This window comes from Stomoxys calcitrans, chromosome 2 (genome assembly GCF_963082655.1).
Source record: "Stomoxys calcitrans chromosome 2, idStoCalc2.1, whole genome shotgun sequence".
Taxonomy (NCBI): domain Eukaryota; kingdom Metazoa; phylum Arthropoda; class Insecta; order Diptera; family Muscidae; genus Stomoxys; species Stomoxys calcitrans.
In genome coordinates, this window is record NC_081553.1 from 132,168,721 (window position 1) to 132,194,453 (window position 25,733).

At 37.8% G+C, this 25,733-nt stretch overlaps 4 protein-coding genes across 7 annotated transcripts; 3 read left to right on the plus strand and 1 right to left on the minus strand.

The window, feature by feature from the left end:
• Positions 1 to 1,832: 1,832 nt before the first annotated feature.
• Positions 1,833 to 3,446, minus strand: LOC106087920 (NKAP family protein CG6066). Its single transcript, XM_013253139.2, has one exon. The coding sequence runs from the start codon at positions 3,377 to 3,379 to the stop codon at positions 1,982 to 1,984; it is 1,398 nt and encodes a 465-aa protein (XP_013108593.1). The 5' UTR covers positions 3,380 to 3,446; the 3' UTR covers positions 1,833 to 1,981.
• A 763-nt stretch (positions 3,447 to 4,209) lies between these two features.
• Positions 4,210 to 11,264, plus strand: LOC106087936 (coatomer subunit gamma). The gene is made up of 8 exons (XM_013253156.2): positions 4,210 to 4,367; positions 4,547 to 5,202; positions 5,264 to 6,374; positions 6,443 to 6,624; positions 6,687 to 6,861; positions 6,921 to 7,106; positions 10,674 to 10,826; positions 10,890 to 11,264. The coding sequence occupies exons 1-8, from the start codon at positions 4,328 to 4,330 to the stop codon at positions 11,018 to 11,020; spliced, it is 2,634 nt and encodes an 877-aa protein (XP_013108610.2). The 5' UTR covers positions 4,210 to 4,327; the 3' UTR covers positions 11,021 to 11,264.
• A 678-nt stretch (positions 11,265 to 11,942) lies between these two features.
• Positions 11,943 to 23,308, plus strand: LOC106087938 (filamin-A). 4 transcript variants are annotated; one of them, XM_059362680.1, is made up of 5 exons: positions 11,943 to 12,309; positions 12,514 to 12,650; positions 22,389 to 22,549; positions 22,609 to 22,807; positions 22,923 to 23,308. In XM_059362680.1, the coding sequence occupies exons 2-5, from the start codon at positions 12,533 to 12,535 to the stop codon at positions 23,216 to 23,218; spliced, it is 774 nt and encodes a 257-aa protein (XP_059218663.1). In that variant the 5' UTR covers positions 11,943 to 12,309; positions 12,514 to 12,532; the 3' UTR covers positions 23,219 to 23,308. The 4 variants fall into 4 exon arrangements, with proteins under 4 accessions (XP_059218663.1, XP_059218664.1, XP_059218661.1 ...); XM_059362681.1 differs by having other exon boundaries at positions 11,943 to 12,233; XM_059362678.1 differs by having other exon boundaries at positions 11,944 to 12,414.
• LOC106087937 (RIP-like protein) lies at positions 15,391 to 16,080 on the plus strand. The gene has a single exon (XM_013253157.2). It carries the CDS (start codon positions 15,430 to 15,432, stop codon positions 16,054 to 16,056), a length of 627 nt encoding a protein of 208 aa, XP_013108611.1. The 5' UTR covers positions 15,391 to 15,429; the 3' UTR covers positions 16,057 to 16,080.
• Positions 23,309 to 25,733: the final 2,425 nt, after the last annotated feature.

Sequence of the window (25,733 nt, forward strand, 5' to 3'; positions counted from 1 at the left end):
ATCGAAATTTAATAGAAATACTCAGTCCCGCATGAAATAATATCGGAAGATCCGTAGTCACAACTCTGATTTTTATCGGAATTTTGATGAAAATATTAACTGGAAGATCGGTCTATATGGGGGTTACATCGAATATAGGACCATGACATCCAATGAAAAGAACGTTTTTGAGCACTTAAAATGTAAAATCTTGAAACAGACGCAAGTTTTAATGTTTAGGTCCTCAAGATACAACTAGATACCGATATGCACGGCGAAGCGAGCTTTACGAAATCTTCTAATTATAAACTTTGTTATAAAACTCACTTCTTCGCCTTTACTGAAGCCATTGCCTCCAAGGAAGAGAAATTACTTTTTTAAACTGGTTTCATTCTTGGTTAATATTTTCTCCTCCGGCGCTTTCCAATATAATAAGATTTAAGTTTTGATGGAAATGCACCACAAACTAAAAAATCTTATTATTTACAATACGTTTCAAGCCCAATAATATTTCTTCTGTGGCGCAATTATATATAAAGTAATTTGATATTTTATCTTCTTCAAATAACATTTTCATTCTCGAGGTCATCGAACAATTTACAAAAACAGGTGTTGGTGTTTTATTTATAACTGTAGTGTTAGCATGGCAGCCTATGACGCTGAACGCTTGGGTTCGAATTCTGGCGAGACCATCAGAAAAAATGTTCAGCTGTGGTTTTCCCCTCCTTATGCTGGCAACATTTGTGACGTACTATGCCATGTAAAACTTCTCTCCAAAGAGTTGTCGCATTGCTGCACGCCGCTCGGACTCGGCTATAGCAGGCCCCTTATCGTTGAGCTTAAACTTGAATCGGACTGCACTCATGGATATGTGAGAAGTTTTCCCTTATTCCTTAGTGGAATGTACGTGGGCAAACTTTGCATTTATAATTTTTACCAATATTTCGACCGCCGCCGGTGATCTTCATCAGGTTTTGAACTATAAACAAGTAATTTTACAAAAAATTAAAAAAAAACATTTATACATTTGAAAATAATTAAATTTTGAAACAAAACAATCCACTTTTCCGTTGCAGCGCACAAGTTCGACTAAAGCTCTCTCATTTTTGTCTGTATTTTTGTACCAAAGTCCTGTACATTTGTGCACAATTGTCTGTGTCTTTCTTAAAGTTCATGTGTATATTTGTAGGGGTGTCACTAATATGTAAAATTTCTGAAGTAAATCCTCTTTTCTGATTGGATTCTTGTGCTAGAATGTCTACGTTTAGTTTAACTGCCCAGCCAGATCCACTCGTCTCGGATTGAGATCCCTTAACAGAATCAAGCAGACGAAAGGTAGAACACAACACACTGCTACAACAACAACATCCATTAGAAACGAGTTGAAATTTCACTCAATACGAAAGTGTTCTCAGTAAAGTATGCTGGAATTCGACCCAGTGTATTAACTACTTTTACCTATGAGCTAAAATAATTCAAATTGTTTAGCTAACCTTTGCATATAGCGAGGGCTCTTTGCATTTTATACAATGTAATATATTACAAATAAACACACAATGGGCTTTACTTCAGTTGCGATGTTCAAAAACAATTGCTTTGCTACTAGCAGATTACTCTTGTAGAAGAGTGAATATTCTGTGGCTGAAGAGTAGTGTGTTCAATTTAGTAATCGGACAGCGTGAGTTCAAGTAATGAATTTATAACGCAAACGAAATGCTTACTGAAAAGATTGTCCAAATGGAACTTACAAGTAGGTGCTCAACCACTTTTGATAAAGCTAGCAATTTGGAGTTGAACTGACATCATGAAATATTACCATGTGCATACCCCAAGTTGGAACACTAGAAGATAGATCCTTGATCAGAACATTTTATTCAAATGATTTCGCAAAGATTATATGGAAAACGTGCTGTGATACACAATGAATGCACCCAACACGAAACATGTATTTCAAGTGATTACAATCTTTCTTATGTATATGTCTGTATGTATATACAAAATTTTATTTTTTTTCTTTGGCGTGCAGTTTAGAATTCACCATGTCCTTAAATTGGGAAAGTATCTTATTTTCACGCTTCTGTCGTTCTTCCTTGCTGAACATGGCTAATGCGCGTTTTTCGTCGGCAGAATAAATTTGATTTTCTTTGCGTATACGTACAGCTTCCATACGGCGATGACGACTGCCGCTCATCACATAGCCAACCGATTCAAATGTTGCAATTTCTTCAGAAGTTAGGCCAATTTCACCGCGACGTGGAATTCGTTTTCCCTCTGCAATATAAGCTGCCATAGCTGCACCTTCGCCTGGGAGAAGTGCGCGGCCAAAGTCTTTTTGGTTTAAACCTCCCGTATGCCGCAAAGTGGGCCCAAAATCATCTTCTTCATTAACCACTGTGCTAGTCAAAGGTTTTGTGTTCGGCTTGGCCTCATATTTTCCTCCTGTTTCTTGAGACTTTTTAGATTTCTTTTTGAGTTTTTTAGGTTTTTTCTTATTTTTCGACCTTTTCAATTTTTTGCTTGAGTCATTGGTCTTTTCAACCCAGATTTCTTCTTCACTATCGCTCGTGTATGTGTCTGTATTAGATGAATCACTTGAACTTTCACTAGAGGATGAGGATTCTTCAGACGAAGATTCCGACGAGGAACTCATTTCCTTCTTTTTGGATTTAGTCTTCTTTTTCTTTTTTGATTTTTTATTTTTCTTCGATTTTTTCGACGACTTCTTTTTACCCTTCTTTGACTTTTTCTTTTTCGGACCTTGGTACGTATGCTCCAATAATTGGACATCGTCATCCTCGTCATCTGAATATTTCTCTGGATGTGATGGACTTTTCCCCCACACGTCTTCGACGCCCATTATGCCTATCTTCTCGCGTTCCTCTCTTCGTTGCTGCAAGTATTTTGTATCCTTCTTCATATAACCCTCGTTCCGATAATTCGATTTATATCCAAACCCATGGCGGGGTCTATCTTCAGGTGGTAGGTTTGCCGTAGGTTGCCCTCTGAAGGGATTATTGGTTCGGTCCTTGCTCTCGTTCTCTCTATATTTGTCATTAGGCCACCTCTCTGTTGCTTTTTCTTGCAAAGTATCTTCGCGATATGTTTTGCAATTTTTGCCAAATTTAACGGAATCCTTATCTTTGGACCTACTTTGTGAACGTCGCCTGTGTTTGTCCTCAGTTCTTTCACTGTTTCTGTAACTTCTGCCCTTGTTGCGTTGTCCTTTCCAGTTTGGCGACCTGCTTTCGGATTGTCTCCGGCTTCTATCTTTGCTTCCAATTTCATCCCTCTGTGGGTTCGAATTTGACCTAGATCGCCTGCGTCTGTCTTTGGATCTTGAACGCCTTCGACGTTCTGTCGGTGAACGGTGCCTACTTCGGGATCTGGTGCGAGATCTCATTGTTTTTATTTATGTCCAATCTATCTATTTCCTAAGTTTCGTTTTTATATGGAGAATTTTATCGATAATTCTCTTCTGAGAGCGATAAAATTACAAATGATTTTTGAGTAACAGCAATCGGTTGAACTTCAAAATGTAATAATTAAAGGGGTGTTTCAATTAGGTGATGAATCGTCTCGTTTGTTTAATGTAAAAAAGCATATGTTATATAACAATTTCCAGGATTCACTGCATGATCCTGAATGAATGAATGAATCCTGGTTATTTGCCTTGTTTCATTAAAATTTGAATACTGAATACGGGAACTGCAAAGGACAAAAATGAAACACGAAAAAGTATCCATTGCATCTCTGCATAGTTAGCAGCAGGTGGTAGTTTTGCAAACAACCGTGACTTTGCAGCTCAATAAAATTCTTAAGATTTGTGCACCTAATTTTTTAAATAACTGATTATGCTTTAATATCATTTTTACAATCATTTATTTTAGAAATTGATAGATACTTACTATTGCATGTGTGTGTTCTCCATTTTATTTAATATTTGTTCAAAGTTATCAGGCCTGTTCCAATTTTCATAAAAGTTCATATGTATTTTTTTATAAGATTTCATATGTAATATTTCGTACGTACCGGAGGATGTTTAAGTCCTTCACAGATCCTAAATTTGACAAAAAAAAATGTCGTCAAAATGGGACAGCAGTTTATAAAATAAACAGACCCTATTTTACTACTGCACTTAGCTTTTTGATTTTAAAGTTGTAAGTCCGAACATCTTCATATGGTTAATTAGAAAGTATGAAATATGGCATCTACATTTTGATATCATTTGACGTCTATTCGCCCTGTGTGACGTGTTACAATTTTCATTGAGTCGAAAACCTTCTATATTTTAGCAAACATATTAATATTTTTGGTTTTGATATAAGATCCCGGCGTGTTTAAGATAAAGATGGGCTCATTCCGTAGAGAAAAGGAAGACGAAGAAGAGGGTGAGTACTTGATTGAGAAAGTAAATGGTGAAGCCGATAGCTTATCTTGCTAACAAATACCGCCTCATCGATAGTAGATTTTTTTTTGTGTGATGTGGACTGAGTAATGCCATTAGTGTCACACATAATTGTAAAAGGAAAAATGAAGTACTTCAAGATATTAACCAATTCTTCCTCAGGTCCTACCAACATTTATCAAAATTTGGAAAAAACATCGGTATTGCAGGAAACAAGGGCTTTTAACGACACACCAGTGAATCCAAGAAAATGCATTCACATCTTAACCAAGATTTTATATCTAATCAATCAGGGAGAACAACTTGGTACACGAGAAGCAACCGACTGCTTCTTTGCCATGACGAAACTTTTCCAGTCTAAAGATGTGGTGTTGCGACGCATGGTCTACTTGGGCATCAAGGAGTTGTCGGGAGTGGCGGAAGATGTCATCATTGTTACCAGTTCATTGACCAAAGATATGACTGGCAAAGAAGATTTGTATCGTGCTGCAGCCATACGTGCCCTATGTAGCATCACTGACAACACCATGTTGCAAGCTGTCGAACGTTATATGAAACAATGCATTGTCGATAAGAATGCAGCAGTGTCGTGTGCGGCTCTGGTTAGTTCTCTTAGATTGGCCAGCACTGCTGGCGATGTAGTAAAGCGGTGGGCTAATGAAGCACAAGAGGCCTTGAACAGTGACAATATCATGGTACAATATCATGCTTTGGGTTTGTTGTACCATATCAGAAAATCCGATCGTTTGGCTGTTACCAAATTGGTTAACAAGCTTACGCGTAATTCAATGAAAAGTCCATATGCCGTTTGTATGCTGGTATGAAGCGATAAGTCAGTTTTTTGAGACCTTTTTTTAAGAGGATTTTTTATTATTTCAGATACGTATAGCATGTAAACTCATCGAAGAAGAGGATATATCCGCAGATGAAATGTCTGAATCTCCCATGTTCACTTTTATTGAATCTTGCTTGCGGCACAAAAGCGAAATGGTCATTTACGAAGCAGCACATGCTATTGTTAATTTGAAAAATACAAACGCCCGTGTCCTCTCGCCGGCATTTTCAATTCTGCAACTGTTTTGCAGTTCGCCAAAGGCTACATTGCGTTTTGCAGCTGTACGTACTTTAAATAAAGTGGCAATGACCCATCCTGCTGCAGTTACCACTTGCAATTTGGACTTAGAAGGCCTTATAGCGGACTCCAATCGTTCGGTTGCTACGCTTGCAATTACAACTTTGTTAAAAACCGGCGCCGAGTCGTCGGTGGAACGTTTAATGAAACAAATTTCTTCGTTTGTGGCCGAAATATCCGACGAATTTAAAGTAGTCGTTGTGCAAGCCATTTGCTCATTGTGCACAAAATATCCACGTAAGCACACGGTCCTTATGAATTTCCTGAGTGGCATGTTGCGCGAAGAGGGTGGCTTGGAATACAAAACTTCCATAGTCGACACTATTATCACGATCATTGAGGAGAATGCAGAGGCAAAGGAGTCCGGTCTATCGCATTTGTGCGAATTCATTGAAGATTGTGAACATGTCTCGCTGGCTGTTCGAATCTTGCATCTTTTGGGCAAGGAGGGGCCTTTTGCTAATCAACCTTCTAAGTATATACGATTTATCTACAATCGTGTCATTTTGGAGAGTCCCATTGTACGAGCTGCAGCAGTAACAGCATTGGCTCAATTTGGGGCTTCTTGTCCTGCCTTATTGGGCAATATAATGGTACTTCTTGGGCGCTGTCAGATGGATCCCGATGATGAAGTTCGAGATCGTGCTACTTATTATTTACATCTTCTGCAAACCGAAAAATCTGAACTATATAAACATTACATCATTGAGCGGGAAACATGTTCTTTAGCATTGTTGGAGAAGGCGCTTATTGATCACTTGAACGGTGATTGTAATACTGGATTTGATCTTACTATTGTTCCAAAAGCTGCCATTGTTAAGGAGGACATTAAGGATGAGGCAATGTTGGTTTCCAATGGTAAGCTAAGAGTACAGTAGTCGATTTTATATAGACCTCTTATGGTTAAAAATTTAACGATTTTTTAGCTCCTCGTGCCCCTAAAATTACACGAGAAGAAGAAAGTGCCGCACGTCTCGCTCAATTGCCTGGTATTCATGCACTAGGTCCCATACATCGCACAGCGCCAGCAATTCAACTTACAGAAAGTGAAACAGAATATACGGTGTCGTGCATTAAGCACATATTCCCAAATCATGTTGTATTCCAGGTGGGAGGGATATCAAATGTTGAAATAAGCTTATTATTTTAAAAATCATATTTCGATTTTAGTTTGATTGTTTAAACACCTTATCGGATCAATTTTTGGAAAATGTTCGCGTGGAACTAACAATTCCGGATGGTTTTATTACACGTGCAGTTATACCATGTCCCAAATTGCCCTACAATGAGCTACAAACAACATTTGTTATTGTAGAGTTCCCTCAAGATGTGGGAAGTTCCACAGGTACTGCCATTATTTTATTAAATAAGGAAAAACGGCTAATTTTCCCATAAAATTTTTAGCTACTTTCGGGGCTACTTTAAGATTTTTGGTTAAAGACTGTGATCCCAATACGGGTGAACCAGATTCCGAAGATGGCTACGATGACGAATATATGCTTGAAGATATGGAGATAACAGTGGCAGATCAAATACAAAAAACAAAGAAGAGCAATTTCCAGGCTGTATGGGATGCTGCCGACACTGAAGGTAAGACAATTCAACTAAGATTTTTGGAATGTGCAAGTTCATTCATAAATAACTGGTTTCCAAAATCACAGAACTTTGTTGTTGATGTTAGAAATATGCCTAGCCAATAACGAAAATCGGTAAATATCACGAGATTTTTTTCTCGAACGTTCCCAACGTGCCTTTTCTATTCACCCCTTCTGACCGTGGTGTAACTTCCCCTTAATATGACCATGGCGTGCAAGTGGTAATTTCTAAATTTTGTAATTTTAAAGCCCTATAAGAGCCCATTTAATAAAATTACTCTTCAATTACAAATCACCTCACATTCACTTTTCCGTTTTTTTCAAATAATTAAAAGAAAAATTACCCTATATACTAAACAAAAATCTATCAACAAATGTTGACGGTATTTGTGCTGTTTCTTAAAAAAGATTTAATTCGACATAAAATTGATGTAATTGTAGAAATATAGCTAAAACAAATAATAAGTGTGTTTATATTTGTGTTCACATTTCCTTTTTCATCGTAAATTAAAGCAATTTTAGTTGCATTCCCTGCCAAAAATGTACGAACATTTTTCAGGGAAGAAAGGGGCCACAGAACAGCTCAAAGAAAAAAGTTTCCATTTAACTAGCTAAAGTGAGTTGCAGAACACACCTGTATAAAAACAGTTATTCACAAAAAATAAAACCATTCACAATATTCAGGATCTTTACACAATTTAACATCGTGTGGGTGGTTATCATTTCGCAACTTCAAACTATTCGCATAAGATGGTAGACTGAAAATACAATGAAAACCTTTGCGCTAATAACAACGAGAATTGCTTTTGTACGGACTCATGAAAGGGAATATGGTATATGACTGGGCTAGACTCAGGCGTCTCAATGTTGACCCAGAGAAGTCTAATATATGCCTGTTCACGAGGGAGATAACGGTGGGCCAATTTGACGCACCAAGTTTACTCAATAAAACGATTTCGATATCTGACAAGGTCAAATTATTAGGAGTATATGACTGGGCTAAACTCAGGCGTCTCAATGTTGACCCAGAGAAGTCTAATATATGCCTGTTCACGAGGGAGATAACGGTGGGCCAATTTGACGCACCAAGTTTACTCAATAAAACGATTTCGATATCTGACAAGGTCAAATTATTAGGAGTGATCTTGGATAGGAAACTTAATTGAAAGTGTCACATTCAGTTGCTTACTGAGGAGGCTCACAGATTTTGGGCACTATGTAGACGGGCTTGTAATGGGTCCTGAATCTGAGGATAGTCCAATGGTTCTACAGGAGCGTGATTAGACTAATACTTACTGAGGCGTACTCAGTAGTTTGGTAGACTGCTATGGAGTAAAAGTGCTACATAAGGACCATACAACAGGTTCAGAGAACATGTTGTCTTGACATAGGCGGAGCGATGAAGATCATCTCACACCATCGCGGTATAATCGAGGTGACGATAGGAAACCAGAAAGGAAGCGAAGAGTTTTCCGATGGGATATCTGAGACGACACTTGATGTTTAGTACGAGGCACTGCTGCCGGCGACAAAGTCTTCGATTGACGGAACCCTAATATTGCCATCTGGAAGATCATGTTACACGGATGGATCAAAGCTAAAGGACAGCTTAGGCCTGGTGGTTTACATTGAGAACCCAGGGACTGAGATCTGTTTTAGACTGCCTGACCATAACACGGTCCTGCAGGCGTACATCCGGGCGATCACGGAATGCGTGAAGTGGTGTGGTGCTAACGCGAGGACGTCGAGTGTGAACATCTTTACCGACAGTAAAATTGCCATAAGGGCAATAACAACCAGGACGGTAAGGTCACGAACAGTCTTGCAGTGTAAGAAGCAGATTAACGCCTTCTCTTAGGATGGCACAATCCGCATCGTTTCGGTGCCGCGCCATAACGGAGTAAGTGGGAGCGAAAGGCCAGACGATTTGGCAGTGAAGGCCAGAGAACTGCCGTCAATAAACTTGGTTAACCCGAAGCGTTTCGGGTTGACGCAGTCCGATTAAGGGGCCTGGTAGCTCGCAGCTAAGCTTCTCGTGACAGCAATGAACATCACACAGGCCGGACCTCAATGTGTGGTTCTCACAGCTATCCCGTGCCAATGTAGATAATTACAATGGACTACCCATTAGGGTGTTTTACAGTTAATAACAATAATTATGCAATAAATGCTTGATGACTAAGAAATATTTAACAACAATAGTGGGTCAACTGATCCATTTTTAAAAATACTTTTTTTGAAAGAGATTTTACACTTTAAAATAATTAAAATCTAGTACTTTATTATATTAGTACAATAGAATTGGTCTTTTATAAGGTATAATTAAAAAAAAATTATTTTATTCACTATTTTCCCAAAGATAAAAAAAATAAAACCACGACAAACGAAGTTCCAAAAAATGCAATGCAACAACAGGAATTAAAGAAACATACACCATTTTTTGAATGTGCAATATACAAACATTAATAGTCTGCTTGTGACAATAGACGTATTTACCACTACTCTTCTAATCATCTAGAAGAGAAGATGATGATGAGAAAATGTGGGCTGCTCCTTAGTAATTTTAACACAAGTTATGTTGTAGTATTCATCGCAAACACAACATCCGACATCCTACACTGGCTTTTTTGTATATTTCTTGCAAGTTTTGGGCATTTATAAGCTTTGGTTTGTGAAGCCATATTTAGGCAAAAAATGGTTTATGGCAACACTGGTGACAGAAAAAAAGCAACACCAAAACCAACCAGCAAAATCTACAAAACAGCAACAGGTAAACCAAATGCACACCAATATAGGCAAACAGGTTACACTAAAACACACAAACAATTGCTCAATTGTTCCAAAGAATTTCCGCGAAAAAGAATTATTCCAGGCGTTCAGCAACAGGCAATGCAAAAAAAGGCATTCAATCGTCCCTGGCAGAAACAATTGCATGTGAATGGCACCAACACAGTCGGCAGAAATAAAAACAAAAGCACGGCGGCAAATCACAATTGAACCAGAAATTTTTGCTAATTCTTTCAATTGCAGTTTACGTGGATAAATGCAGCTGACGTGTGATTATTTCAATTTACAATTGATTGTTGTTAGTTATAGGATGAATTAGTGACGCAAACTGATTTACTACACTATATTTTTCCGAATTATAATGTTTTCTTTTTTATTATCTTGGAGCTCGTTAATTTTGCTAACTATCCATAACAGGGTTGCCAACTATGGCCAACGAGGTCGACCTCGTTAGAAGACCTTTTTAGACTAATAGCTTACATTGCTGGGTAGAGCGTCCCTAGACCTACCTACTGTCCAAATTTGGGATGGCCATCTATGCCCATATGGCCATGGAGGACACATAAAAAATTGCTTTTGCCTACAGAAAAGTGGTTTTGTCTCAACTAGTTATTATCCAATTTATCTTCACAAACATCTTTTCATCTATTTACAAAAGGACTAGTATTAAATAAAGTAAAAATGAAAATAACAGACAAACAACAACAATACTTTGCAAATATTTACAAAGCAGTTTTTTAAAAGTAGTTTATATAATTTATTTTATTGCTTTCAGAATGGGTTGAAGCCGAAGACACATATTCCTTATCAACTGTCAATACTCTTCAAGAGGCTGTCAACACAATAATTAAATTCTTAGGTTTGGGTCCTGCTAATCTCTCGGAAAAGGTACCGGAAGGTGTCGCAACGCATACTTTGCTTTGTTCGGGTAAGTTGATCAATAGAATTTTATGTGGAAATTTTTATAATATTGAAAATAATATTTTTTTAGGTACATTCAGAGGCGGGGCTGAGATTTTGGTACGCGCCAAACTAGCCTTGTCGGACGGTGTTACTATGCAGCTAACAGTTCGAACCACTTACCCAGAAGTAGCGGAGTTAGTGACAGCTGCTATAGGATAAGAGTATCCCGACAAACTTCACACACAAGGAAGTTTTTCACAAGTAACCTACACAATATTCTGATGCATTGAAATGCGTTGAAATGTAAGAAGTATTTTCTTTCTATGAAACATATAGATACTGCAGACAAAAAATAAGGTTTATTATGTGTACTATTCATTAAGGAATATTATTACCATTAGTTGTTATTGAAAGCCGAATAAAATTCGTTTGAATTACTTGTGTCGCAAGCAAGAGACACTAATCTGCAACATCTTAGAAATCATTTATTTTATTTTCAAAGCAGAAAATTTTTTATATACAGTTTTAAATATGAAATGCGATATTCTTATTTTGTCCACTTGTTTTTGTGTAAAGTAAACGCTAAAGGAAATACAAATTATGTTAGAAATTGTAAGTCAATATACATTACCAATAAAATAAAAAAATACAAAAAGCTCTAAAAAAAACCCTCAGAACGTATTTTTCCAATTTATACATGAAGTCATAAAACGTCAACATGTTTAGATTATCATAATTTATTAATTCATCTCTGTTCCCGTTCATTCGCAACTATCGCATAATGTACATACCGATAAACATCTTAACTTTTGAAATTGCATTAAAGAATACAGTCTGGTAACACAATTCAGGCTAATGCCCTTTTGCAGCCATTGCTGCTGCACTTCTATTCGGCAAAAGCGATAAAAATTAAAAAAAAAACAACCGCCCACAACAGTACAAATAAACATTGGTAAGGTCAGTTGGAGAGTTTCTTCTCCAACAATAAACATTTGTTGTGCGTCGTTCTCTTCTGAATATTTCGTCTCATATTTTCTGTTTTTGAGGCGATCTGTCTGGCATGATGCCAAATTGCTTTTGCCATATGGCTGAGTAATGCTTTTTGTTGTTTTATCAAACATTACATTGCGCTTCGCATCATCGGTCGTTTTGCAGCAAGAGATCGTCAGCAGTCGCAGTAGACCAATCAAACAAAACACAAACTTGTGGATTGTCGAAAACCTTCGCCTTGCAGAATTTAAAATATTTCATCCATAATTGACAAACAAAACCCACCAACAAGCAAATATCACCATAATAAACGAACATTAATCATAGTTGTAGCCAATTTACAAGATATACATGTTCCCGCCGTAGTTGATAATCGAACGACAGAACACATATTATGTATCCCAATTCCTAAAGCCGATGCAGAACTCTCCTATGTACATCTGTATGTATGCTCACAAGTGGTGGATGGATGTTACGATGGGATCGAAAGCGCTTATAGTTTTGAGCATATGGAAAATGTGTGTTTTCAGAAAATGCTTTTCAATTCAGTTTGCTCTTTAAACTCAAAAGAAAAAGATATCAACATGAGGAAATAAAGCAGACGAGTGTGTGCGAATTTAATTGTATATACTAATACAATATTTGTCGACGTTCATAAAATCGCTTATTTATGTTATTTAAAAAATAATCTAAAATTGAGTTAAATAATAATATTCCCGCAGATAAAGACCTATCGAAAACATGTTTAGAACATCCCAAGAAATTCGTTTAAATGCTGATGAATCCAATCAAAAACCAAATCTCAATAAGGGAGTGGAATTTTGTGGTTTTGGAAAATATCACAAAACACCAGATATGGGTGAGTTTGTTATATATGTACCTACAAAGAGTATCGAAAAGAAAGTAAACACTACGTAACAACAAAGCAAATTTACTGTTAATACATCGTTCTCCCAGCGATATGGTCTATGCACTGAGATGACCTTGCTCTCGAAAGGGATCTTCCAAAGGATCGCCACCCAACATGCAAGAATCTTGCTACAACAACAATAGATATTTACGATTAGATATTTATCTCCGAAAAAAACATTGTACTGAGTCGTATATAACCTTCCCTGTTAAACGAAATTACCGGCATTTCTTCGTTGAACAAAGAATTTTTCTATACACTGATCTCTTCTTTATCTTCACTCAACGTGTGGTCTTTATTAAGTGGTTTTTATCTTAATGTGTCATTCGACATCTCATTTCAGATACACCAGCTATTCTCTATGTTTTTCATCAGGCTCTACATGGAAATGTGATATTTAGCCTAACTTCCCTTCAGTTTGCTTGTTGGTTTCCGTCTAGACCTCGGTTGTTACCCAAGTTGTTCCCAAAGTGTACATACATACATAGAAAAAATTCTTTTGATATTAGCAATTAGCGTTTTTGTAATCACATTGTTTTTCCTTCTGTAGCAAATTGTTTGAAATTTTTGAGGCGCAAAACACCTGTTCTTTTGTGAAAAGGTTTATTGATTTACTTGGTTTTGTAGTCATTTTGTTTATCGGATGCCACTTGTCAATATTTCATCAGATTAGTAGTAGTTAAAACATCATGTTTTGTTGAAATACCAGAGCAGAATGTTTGAATCTTTCTCTTAAACGGAACCATTTAACAACTCGAATAGTATCAGCGCCTTGTAATTTGTTGTTGTAATTGTTGTAGCAGTATGTTGTGTTCTAACTTTCGTCTTCTTGGTTCTGGTGAATATTCAGATCCAGGAACTCTGCGACTAAGGTGGGTTACGTCTAGAGGGGTCTGAGTCTGAGTCGAGTAGATCTATATGACCGATCGTCGCGGAAACTTCATGGCCATTGGCTATTTAAAGGTGCCAATAACTCGCTTTGTCATATAGAGTATCACAGCCACTAAGTATTTAAGCATGAGCCGTTGCCGCCCGCATCTGATTGTCCGCGACTGTAGTTGCAGCTACTCCGTATGTAGTTCACCACTATCCTCAACCTGCACACGCGCTCGGTTACTCCCTACTAAGCTTCTCGTGATAACGAAGAACACCACAGAGATTTGAGCTCAAAGTTCCAGCCTGTGTGGTACTCATAGTTTTCCCGCACGCCCTGTAGGTGAGCAAGTCCTCCCTGGTCAAAAGGACCGATCGCCTCGGGAGCGTGGTGTCCATTGGTTATTTAAAGGCGCCAATAACGCGCCTTGTCTATCGAGCATCATAGGCACTCAATATTTATGCAAGAGCCAGTGCCACCCGACCTCTCACTGAGACTCTCCACTCGATACCGCTGATTGTCCGCGACTGCAGTTACAGCTACTCCGTAAGGAACATTCCACTATCCGCAACCTGTGGATGCGACCGGTCTCTCGCTAAGCTTCTCGTGACAGCAATGAACATCACACATCCCTGGCACGGGATGATTTTTCGCTGTCACGTGAGTAACTTAGATGTAAGTAATTTAGAGAAAAGTGAAATTAATACCATTGTTTAAAACTGAGTTAGAAGTCCAAATGTCCGATTTGAAGGCAACTTGGGATAAAGATTCATTTTCACACCTTCACATTTGTGCAATTGAAGGCAACTTGGAACAAAGAGTCATTTTCACACCTTCACATTAGTGCAAAATTTCGTTCAAATCCGATCTTATATGGATATAGCTGTCATATACACCGATTTCCCGATTTAGGGCCTTAAGCCAATAAAAGACGCATTTATTATCCGACTCCTCTCAATTTTGTAAGAGTGAATTGTATTAAGCTTCCTGACATTCGGACCGAATATGATCCAGATCAGCCCATATTTGAATATAATGTATTTTTGCAAAGAGTAGTCTAAATGTTGTTCTTCTTCCGTCGCAAAGCACTGAAGATTTAGTAGTAGCCAGCTTAAATAAGTCTCATTTCGGGTTGACTTCCCTATATATGGCACACGATTTAGAGATGCCGCCTTCAAACCTGAAGTTGCTGGCTGAAGCCGCTTTCGTAGGGAAGAAGAGCCTCATTGTAGGAAGTGATGCTAATGCACATAACCAAATATGTGGAAGTTTGGATGTCAACGAAAGGGGTGAGCTGTTTATTGAATATATTATAAGTTGCAATCTGGCGATTTGTGGTAAAGGGGATAAACCGACCTTTATTACCAGGAACAGGAAGGAGGTACTAGATATCACCTTTGTATCGGAAGTGGAAGAATATGCGACTGGAAAGTGTTGGAAGACCACAGCTTCTTTGATCATTGTTATATTAGTTTTCACCTTGAAGAAAATACTGCTGTAGTGGTTCCTTGGCTAAACAGAAGAAAAGCGGATTGGGATACATTTCGGCACAAATTCCGCACGTCTATCCCTTCTAGACCAGAAAAGGAAGTGGAAACTACGGAGGATATAGATATAGTGGTCAAGCGGATCACGAAGGTCTTGAATAACTCGCTCGCTTGTGTCAGCATGCCCTAGTGCCAAGCCAAGGGGCAAGCAGCGACCGCCATGGTGGACCCCAGAGCTGGTTGGTCTAAGGAAGGACTGCAGAAAACTCTTTAACAGAGCGTTTTGTTTTGTTGTCGGAGTATTTTTTTGTCACTGAAACAAATTCGAATTTAATAAGTTTAGAATTTAGTTTGAATAAGAATTATCATGTCTCTAGAATGTCCTTCTAATCCGGTATACAATATCTCAGTGGAGCAAAAGCTTAAATCAAAAAATGCCGCCAAGATACGACGTTATGGCAATGAAAAGCTAAGGGATATGCTAAGAGAGAAATGTATAATACGTGCCAAAGAGGCTAGACAACAGTGCTATTCCCAGACGCGCATTGATGAAGATGCAAAGTCATTGCTAAGCAAGATTTCCATTAGCGATATATTGCGCCAAGAATTGGCCGAACTGGAGCACGACATTGAATTGCAGGATGCCATTTATAATGAAATTCTGGATGAATTCAATGAATGGTTTGTTCAGGAATTTGAAGATGAAGCCAATTATTTACTAGAGGTTGCTGAATCCCAGGATCTCGTATGTCCCGTTTGCCAGGTTAACAATTTGGTGGCTTATACCACAAAAGATCAGCACTTTAACTATCGTTGCAAATGCAATGCCAACTTTTTATTCGCCTCGGATTCTGGCTCCCTACATTCAGAGTTGCTGGCACGCATTGATGCCCATGAAAAAAACTGCTTAAGCAAATTAAATTTCTATGTTGATCCTTTGAATTCACAATTAGAAGCCTTATGTGATAATTGTGATTATTTTTGTAGTCTTTAGTAAGGCCTTAAGGGCACTTTTATTCGTTACTTTAAATTTTGCTTTCATTTTTTTAATTGGAAACTGAATATCTGTATTATTTAAAATATACTAAACCCCATTGAGATTGGCCATGTTATTTGTGAGCTAAAGTTAATTTAATCGAATTGGAAGTAAAGCCTATTGTAAAGGTCTATTCTTTTTGTCTTTTTAAGTTGGCGTTATGTTAAGTTTTTTTTTTGTTTAAAACTTATGCTAGAAATGTTTGTACTAATACCTAAAGTTGTCAACCAATGGCAAAATATTTTTTTGTCCATTAAGTTTAATTAGTCATTTATTAAAATGGGGTTCAAGCGCCTAAAGGGAGCAGAGCCCCCTTACCAAGAAATAGCTTTGTTTATATTTTTGTAATTTTGTAAGCAAATAAATGAATTTTTAATTTTTAAGTAAAAAACAAGTAAAAGCGTGCTAAGTTCGGCCGGGCCGAATCTTACATACCCTCCACCATGGATCGCATTTGCCGAGTTCTTCTCCCGGCATCTCTTCCTAGGCAAAAAAGGATATAAGAAAAGATTTGCTCTGCTATTATTATATTATTACATGTTGGAGACCTGTGTAAAATGTCAGCCAATTCGAATAAGAATTGCGCCCTTTGGGAGCTCAAGAAGTAAAATAGAGAGATCGATTTATATGGGAGCTTTATCGGGCTATAGACCGATTCAGATCATAATAAACACGTATGTTGATGGTCATGAGAGGATCCGTAGTACATAATTTCAGGTAAATCGGATAATAATTGCGACCTCTAGAGGCTCAAGAAGTCAAGATCCCAGATCGGTTTAAATGTCAGCTATATCAGGTTATGAACCGATTTGAGCCATATTTGGCACAGTTGTTGGATATCATAACAAAACACGTCGTGCAAAATTTCATTCCAATCGGGTAAGAATTGCGCACTCTAGAGGCTCAAGAAGTCAAGACCCAGATCGGTTTATATGGCAGCTATATCAGGTTATGGACCGATTTGAACCATACTTGGCACAGTTGTTGAATATCATAACAAAACACGTCGTACAAAATTTCATGCCAATCGGATAAGAATTGCGCACTCTAGAGGCTCAAGACGTCAAGACCCAAGATCGGTTTATATGGCAGCTATATCAAAACATGGACCGATATGGCCCATTTACAATACCAACCGACCTACACTGACAAGAAGTATTTGTGCAAAATTTCAAGCGGCTAGCTTTACTCCTTCGGAAGTTAGCGTGCTTTCGACAGACAGACGGACGGACGGACGGACATGGCTAGATCGACATAAAATGTCGCGACGATCAAGAATATATATACTTTATGGGGTCTCAGACGAATATTTCGAGTAGTTACAAACAGAATGACGAAATTAGTATACCCCCCATCTTATGGTGGAGGGTATAAAAAAAACAAGCCACAAGAGCACCGAACGATTGGGACATCTATAAGGCTGAGCTAAGAAAATATAAGGGAGAAATGAGAAAGGCTCAGAACAAACCCTGGGTAGAATTCTGCAGCTCCGTGGAGGATCCCTAGGCTAAGGAAGATTCTGTCCTCGAGAGCTATTACTGTGGGGTATATTCAGAAGTCAAAGAATGTATGGACAATGTCTAGTGAGGAAACACTAGTACTACTCGTTGATACACATTTCCCGGGAAATTCTCCAACGGACAACGAAAATCCCTTGGGCGATAAGAAGTTTTGACTCCTTTAAGTCGCCAGGCCCTGATGATATATCACCGGTTGAATTACAAGCTGTGTGTGATAGACTGGTTCCCTGGCTCAGGGAGATATACCCTGCTTGTATCAAAATGTCATATATACCTGTGTGGTGGAGGGACACGAAGGTCATTTTCATTGAGAAAGCAGGAAAACCTTAGTCTGTCATCCTTAATGCTGAAGACTCTTGAGAGGTTGATAGAAACATATCTTAGGCCAAAGATCCCTGGAGATCGCCTGTCGCGGCAGCAGCATGCAAATAGGCAAATCCATTGAAACAGCCCTTCACGACTTATTCGGCTACATAGAGTGTACTCTCGCTGTTAAGGAATATACAAAGGTAGCGTTTCTTGACATTGAAGGTGCTTTCAATAATGTAAAACCGACGTCAATCATGAAGGAGTTGGAGTCTCTATGCATCAACTCTACCATAAGAAAGTTTATTAATAACTTACTAAAAGATGCATTACAGCAGGCTTGGGATCTGTGGATCTAAAAAGATGGGTTAGCAGAGGTACACCTCAAGGAGGTGTACTGTCTCCTCTACTTTGGAATATAGCCATTAACACTATATTATATCCTGATGACGTGGCGGTTAGGGGAAAGTTTCTCAGCACTCTAAGAGATATAATTCAGGAAGCTCTACGTGCATTGGCAATGTGGGCTACCAAGAATTGGTCTGGGTATAAATCCGTGCAAGACAGAAGTAGTTCTTTTTAGCAGGAGATACAGAAATCGCAAAATACCTGGGTGTTTTGCTGGACAGGAAATTGAATTTCAAATCCAACATTTTGGAAAGGGCAACAAAGGCAACTCTTGCCCTATACACCTGCAAGAGAGCCATTGGCAAAAGTTGGGGGATTAGACAGCTTGTCATGCATTGGGTATATACAGCAGTTGTCCGACCTATAATGCTATATGGTGTTGTGGTCTGGTGGACGGCGCTTCAAAAGTCCACCTTCAATACTTAACCGGATCCAAAGGATGGCTTGTTTGTGCTTTAAAATATATGTTTTATTTATTTTTTTATTTTTTATATTTTCCAAAAGAAAGAAAAAAAACAATTGCCTTTCATTTGTGAGCCTCTCTTCATTGTCGTGAATACCGTCTGGAAAAAGTATAATTGAACAAAATAATTTATATACATATTAAAGTGTATTGTAATTAATACAAATGTTAGTATGTTGCGCACAATACCACGAAATCTAGATCCACATGAAGGAAAACGTCATTTGTTATCTTCCGTCATCAGCGTCGTTTTCCAAACCAATATAGTCTCTATAGGGATAACAACATATTAAAATGAAATAATATATATAAACACCACGTCTACCTTCTTTTTTCGTTTGGAAGGTATCTTTTTCATAAATGCATCGTAATTTCCATAAATTTCAGCATAACAATTTTTAAAATATATGGATTTTACTTAACAATTATTATTTAATAAATTATTTTATTTTATTGAGGGATAAATAAAAACAACACTTTCTATTTATACCCAACACCACTACTGTGGAACAGGGTATTATAACTTAGTGCATTTGTTTGTAACACCCAGAAGGAAGAAAGATATACCCATTGATAAGTAGACCGATCGACTCAGAATCACTTTCTGATTCGATTTAGCTATGTCTGTCCGTCTGTCCATGTTAATTTGTGTACAAAGTACAGGTCGCAGTTTTTATCTGATTATCTTAAAATTTGGTACAGGCATGTTTACAGGCCTAGAGACATAGCCTATTGAAATTGAAAAAAATGGGTTCAGGTTTGGATATAGCTCCCATATATATGTTCGTCGGATTTGCAGTAATATTGCAATAAAATGGTCATTTGTTAACCGATTCTCTCGTAATTCGGCAAGAAGGATTTTCTCTTGACATTACTGGTGAATTTCATGGAAATCGGTTCAGATTTAGATATATCTCTCATATATATATCGCCCAATTTTAACTTCTATGGCCACTGCAACCGCATTTATTGACCCCTCTTGCCAAAATTTCGCACAATGCTTTTCTCGACGACTACCACAATATCTGAGAAGTTTGCTTCAAATTGGTTCACATTTAGATATAGCTGCCATATATAAGTTCGTCCGATTTTGAGAAATATTGCAATAAATTGCTCATTTGTTTACCGATTCTCTCGAAATTCGGAGGAAGGATTTTCTTATGACTCCCCACATTACTGGTGAATTTCGTGGAAATCGGCTCAGATTTAGATAAAGCTGTCATATATGTATATCGCCCGATTTTCACTCCAAGAGCCACGGCAAGCGCATTTTTTGTCCAATCTTGCCAAAATTTTGTACAACGCTTTCCTCGACGACTACCACAATATTTGAGAAGTTGTCTCAAAATCGGTTAAGAATTGGATAAAGCTCCATTATATATATGTTCGACAGATTTTGGGGTAATTTGCAATAATGTTGTCATTTGTCAACCGTAATTATTGCGATTTTAACATATTTGCTCAAAATTTGATACGGATTGTTTTATAACCCATCTGAAAACATCCGCCGAGGTCCATCAAAATTGGTTCAGAATTGGATATAGCTCCCACATTGCACTCATATGGTAGGTGTAGGGTATTATACAGTCGGCACCGTCCAACTTTTGCCTTCCTTACTGGTTTTCTTGATAAATATTTTTGCCTACCACGCCACTATTTGTCTGTATGTGATAGAAACTAGATATATTTTGGCTCATTTGCACTTCTGGCATTACATATATGTGAAAGAGGACACAACAGAACGCAGAAATAGATTTATATTATTATATAACAATTTAATTCGTTTAATTAAAAATATGTTAAACGTATTTCTTCTTTCCCAATCACTTGCCATGATACAAAAAAAAATCAGATTTCCAAAATATCAAATCAAATTCAAATCAAAAATAATTAAAGCAATTATAAGCTTTTTATAAGCTCCGCTGCGCAGGCTAAAGAGCTTTTAGTCAAATACCTTGCTACGAAAATAGCATATGCAGATCGCTTGACTTGACAGTATAACAATATAAATGCCTATATCTGAATCCCATATGATCTTTATTGGTCTATGAACTCGCTCGGGGGGTTTAGGGTCATTAACGTTTGGGTGTTAGATATACTCCATTCTTAAAAGTCTTTATTTCAGCCCGATGTTGTTATGATGTCGGATTTAGGGGTGTTTTCGGGGGTGAGGTGGTCCCCTAACACTTGGCCCTGACAAATATCAGAATCGTGCTGTACTCTCAAATACCATTTATTTTATATACATGCTCCAACACTTGCATATCAGATTTTTATTCTACTCTCAAATATCTTTATTTTAATCCCATATTACGATGGTAAGTTAAAAATTGCTGCTTGATACCCACTTTTAGTCCCGAAAGTGGGTATCAATTTCGTAATCTTCTTCCCAATACCTTTCATTTGAGCTCCACATTGACGTGGTCGGTAAATATGCCTGCTTTAGGAGTGTTTTCGAGGGTGAGGTGGTCCCCTAACACGTGGCCCTGAAAAATATCAGCATCGTCCCGTACTCTCAAATATCATTTATTTAAACCCCATACTGCTAATGGCCTCAAAATTGGACACTAAATTCGTTTTCTAATCTCAAATAGCTTTCATATAAACCCCTTATTGCAAAAGTCAGCAAATATGTTCGGTTTTGGGTATGGGCCCTAAAAACTATAAATATCGAGATCTACTCCCTTTAAGACCCAAATTGTAATGGTGAGCAAATACGGCCTATTTGGAGGATGTTTTGGGGGTGGGACGTCCCCTAGGCACTTGGTCCCGAATGTTGATATCAGATTCGTGGTCTACTGTCAAATACCTTTCATTTGAGCCCCATATTTCCATAGTCGGCAAACATGGCCGGTTTGGGGGTGTTTTGGGGGATGGAGCTGAAAATATATATCACATTCGTTTTCTACTCTAAAATACCTCTTTTTGCAGCTCCATATTGGAATGGTCAGAAAATACGTCATATATGGGTGGTGTTATGGGGGTGGGGTGGCCCCATAGACACTTTTTTCCGAACATTGATATCAAATTCCTGCTTTACTCCCAAAGTCCTTTCATTTGAACCCCATATTGCTATGATCGTAAATTTGTCCTCTTTGGGGGGTGTTTTTGGGAAGGGGCGGCCCCCAAATACTTGGTCCCGTAATTGGATATCAGATTCATATTCTACACTCAAATACCTTTTATTTAAGCCCCATATTGTTTTGGGGAAGGGGTGGACCACCAGAAACTTGGTCCCACATTTGGCTATCACATTCGTATTCTACTCGCATATACCTTTCATTTGAGTCCCATATTGCCATGGGCGGTAAAAAAAAAATCCGATTTAGGGTTGTTTTGGGGGTTGGGGTGTTCCCCCTAACACTTGGTCCGACAATTGGATGTCGAATACTTTTATGTCATTCCGCACGCAAAGACAATTCCATTTGAGCTGTAGAGTACGGTCAGGGATATGCAATGTATTTCTTATGGAAACGTAAGTAAATTTCACCAGAGGTGCATAATGATATAATCCAAAACTAAGGACCTTCCTAGTTTCCAAATAAAAATTTGAAGCCACACTTAGATAAGATATTTTCTTCTCACACTTGCAGATAAATATTCCACCCAACCGTCACAGGTTTTCATTGCCCCGGAACTAACAGATCCTAGCCGTGTGCAATTGTTTCATTTTCCCAATGGCGCCTTAATGGTCAATACTGATGTCAATTTTATAATCAAACGTAACGGGGTTAAAGGAAACTTTGAAGTAAAGGTCAGTAGAATTGCTTTTGGGAGTATATGCATGTACAGTATTTTTCATTTTTTTTTTAGCTGGAGAATCCCTTTGGACATCTCATGTATGTACCTTTAAGGATTTTGGATCCTGAAAGATTTGAGGTTGGCTTCAATTTGAACGAGGCCGGTTTATATAAAGTTCATATCAAATGCAATTCAGTATCATTGCCAAAATCGCCTTTTATTATTGTGGCCGTTAAAGGAACTGAATTAGAGACAGATAACAAAATGGCATGTAAGTTAATATTGAAAATCGCACTATAATTTTTTCCAAAGACTCATAAAAATCAATAGCACATATGAATTCGTTACAATATTGCATACATTTCTTTTTTCACACCTTTTGTTAGTGCCGAATTTTACATCCGATGCTTCCAAGGTTATCCACCGAGGTCTTGGTTTGAGCCATATAATGTTAAATGAGAAAAACGAATTTACAATTGATGGTTCAGCGGCGGGCAATAACATTTTATTTGTGGGCATATTCGGCCCCAAGGGACAATGTGATGAGGTCGTTGTCAAGCACATGGGTAAGGACGTCTATAAAGTAACTTATAAAGTAGAAGATCCCGGAGACTATTTGTTGGCGGCTAAATGGGGTGATGACCATATACCTGGTTCGCCGTTTTCTTTAACTACCAATTGAAATGTGAAAAATAGTTCATAGATATTTGTAAAATATATCACTAAAGATTAGAGTAACAACAATAAAAAAAAGTTTAACATTCAAAGGTGAGTATCGACTATAGAGACTTACTCATAATAAGGTGTGCACATTTTTTAATTATGACAGCTTCACACTGATCTACTTTTCGTGGTCGTTAACAATATGCCTATAAGATCGTCCCATCCTATAAGGGAGAAACAATTTTTTAAATATAGAGAAACTCATACCCATACATATATAATACGTGCCGCAACGGCGCACTCTGGTCGGACTTGTATGGAAAGAGCACCAAAAAATACACAAAAGCCACATTTATTACCCGACTTCGCCGAAATTTGGAACAACGAGTTGTACTTTGTTTCAACCGCATATGGTCCAAATCGGACAAAATTTCGATATAGACCGATCTGTCGATTTTTAGTCTTAAGCCCATAATTGCCGCATTTCTTATCCGATTTGGCTGAAATTTAGAACGGTCAGTTGTACTACGCCTACCGATGCCCGAACCGAACAAGTTCAAATCGGAATAAATTTCGATATGCTGCCATATGAACGGATCTGCCGATTTTTAGCGCAGTTTTTGTTTTATGTAACAAAATACAATTAAAAATAGATGAAAATTGTAAATCAAAAAACAGGTTTTAGTCGTCGTCGTATCCACATTTTCATGTGAAGGTGGCGATTCTCGTCAAGCTGCCGTAGGTGAGCAAGTTCGTTCCAGTCCAAAGGATCGATCGCCGCTGGAACCATTGGATATTTAAAGGCGTCAATAACCCGCCTTGTCGTATCGATTATCAGTATTTATGCAAGAGCCCGTGCGGCCCGACCTCTCACTGAGATTCTCCGCTCGATACCGCTGATTGTCCGCGACTGCAACAGGTTTAAGTAATATGGATTTGTGCTTGTTTGGCAATTTTCGCTATGCGGTTATACAAGGATCAGAACTTAGAAGCAGGCGATTAATAAGATCTGTATTTGTGGAAATGCAGTTATTACGGGTGTGCTGAAGTTAAAACATGTTTGTCTTTGTTCCTAGCCTCTACAGCTTCTTCTGACAGTTCTCCAATTGATACTAATGCATATTTTATGACGTCCGGAGCATGAATTATTTTTACTTGTTCATAGTAATTTATCAATATTTTTACGAAAAATGTGCACTTTCATAAGGCCAAAACTGCCTGAAGGGGCAATCCAATGCTTTTGCGATGTACTAGAGAATAATTACCTATTGTCCTGGCTACAATTTTCATCTTAGTGTTGGATCGAAAATCAACATCCCATTGCGGAACAAATCAGGGGGAAATAAACTTCTCACAATATCAATTGAGTGCTGCCCGCTTCAAATTTAAGCTCAATGATAAGGGGACCTCCTGTTTTATGCCGAGTCTGAACGTATCACTGAAAAGTAACACCTCTTGGTTGAGAAGTTGTACATGGCTGAAATACTCACAAATGTCGCCAGCATTTGGTGAGGGGATAATGTTTTAAAGTGTTCTCGCCGACAGGATTTTAACCCGGGCGTTTGGGCACGATAAGCGGGCATGCTAACCTATGCACCACGGTGGCTCCCACTGGGGTTTGGCTAATATAGGCCTAAAATATCTCAAAAACGTAACAAAAGTCTGAGAAATTAAAATTTGGAGGCTCCATTTTCATCGTAGACGTATGTTCTAGTGGACTTTTATGGTCAGCACAATGCCAAAAATCAAAAACGCGCAGGACCCATTAAGATTTTTTCCTTCCATACTAAAAATTTCCAGATCTGAACATGGACTTCGTCACCTTTACAGTTGCGATAGGCATTTCGGCATAGTGCATTTAAATGTTTCACTTTCCTATAACGGGCGAGGAAACTTGGTTCAAATGAATACTCTTCCATTCATTTGAACCAAGTTTCCTCGAGATTAAGAAAAATATAGTGGATTTAGATAATATATAGAAAATCAAATGTCAAAATACTTATGCCACCCAATATTTTGATACTTTGTTTAATAAATTATTCGAAAATAGAATTTGAATAAGTATGAAGTTTCCAATTATACCATTTATGATTACTTTTAGTTAGAAAATTTTAATTTTACTTAAAGAAATTTCTGTAAGTTAAACGAAAATAGTTTGTCAAAATACTTATGCCCATGAGTTATGAAATTTACCAGTGATCAGAAAAGTCATAAGAGAAACCTTAGGACAAAATTTGTAAGGATAGGATAAAAAATTACAAAATTATTACAATATTAGTCCGAATCGGATGAAAATATATGTGAGAACTATATCTAAATCTTAACAAATGTTAACCAAAATCGCCATACAAAGTTAAAATCAGAGAAAAGACATTGGGCAAATTTTAGAGAAAATCTTGTAAGAAATACGCTGACAAAGGCTCTAAAGGTGAAAATCGATTGATACATATGAATGGGGGATATATCTATGAAATTTAACAGCAATGTCGGAAGACGTAGGGGAATTCTGTGTGCCAACAAATGACCACGTTATT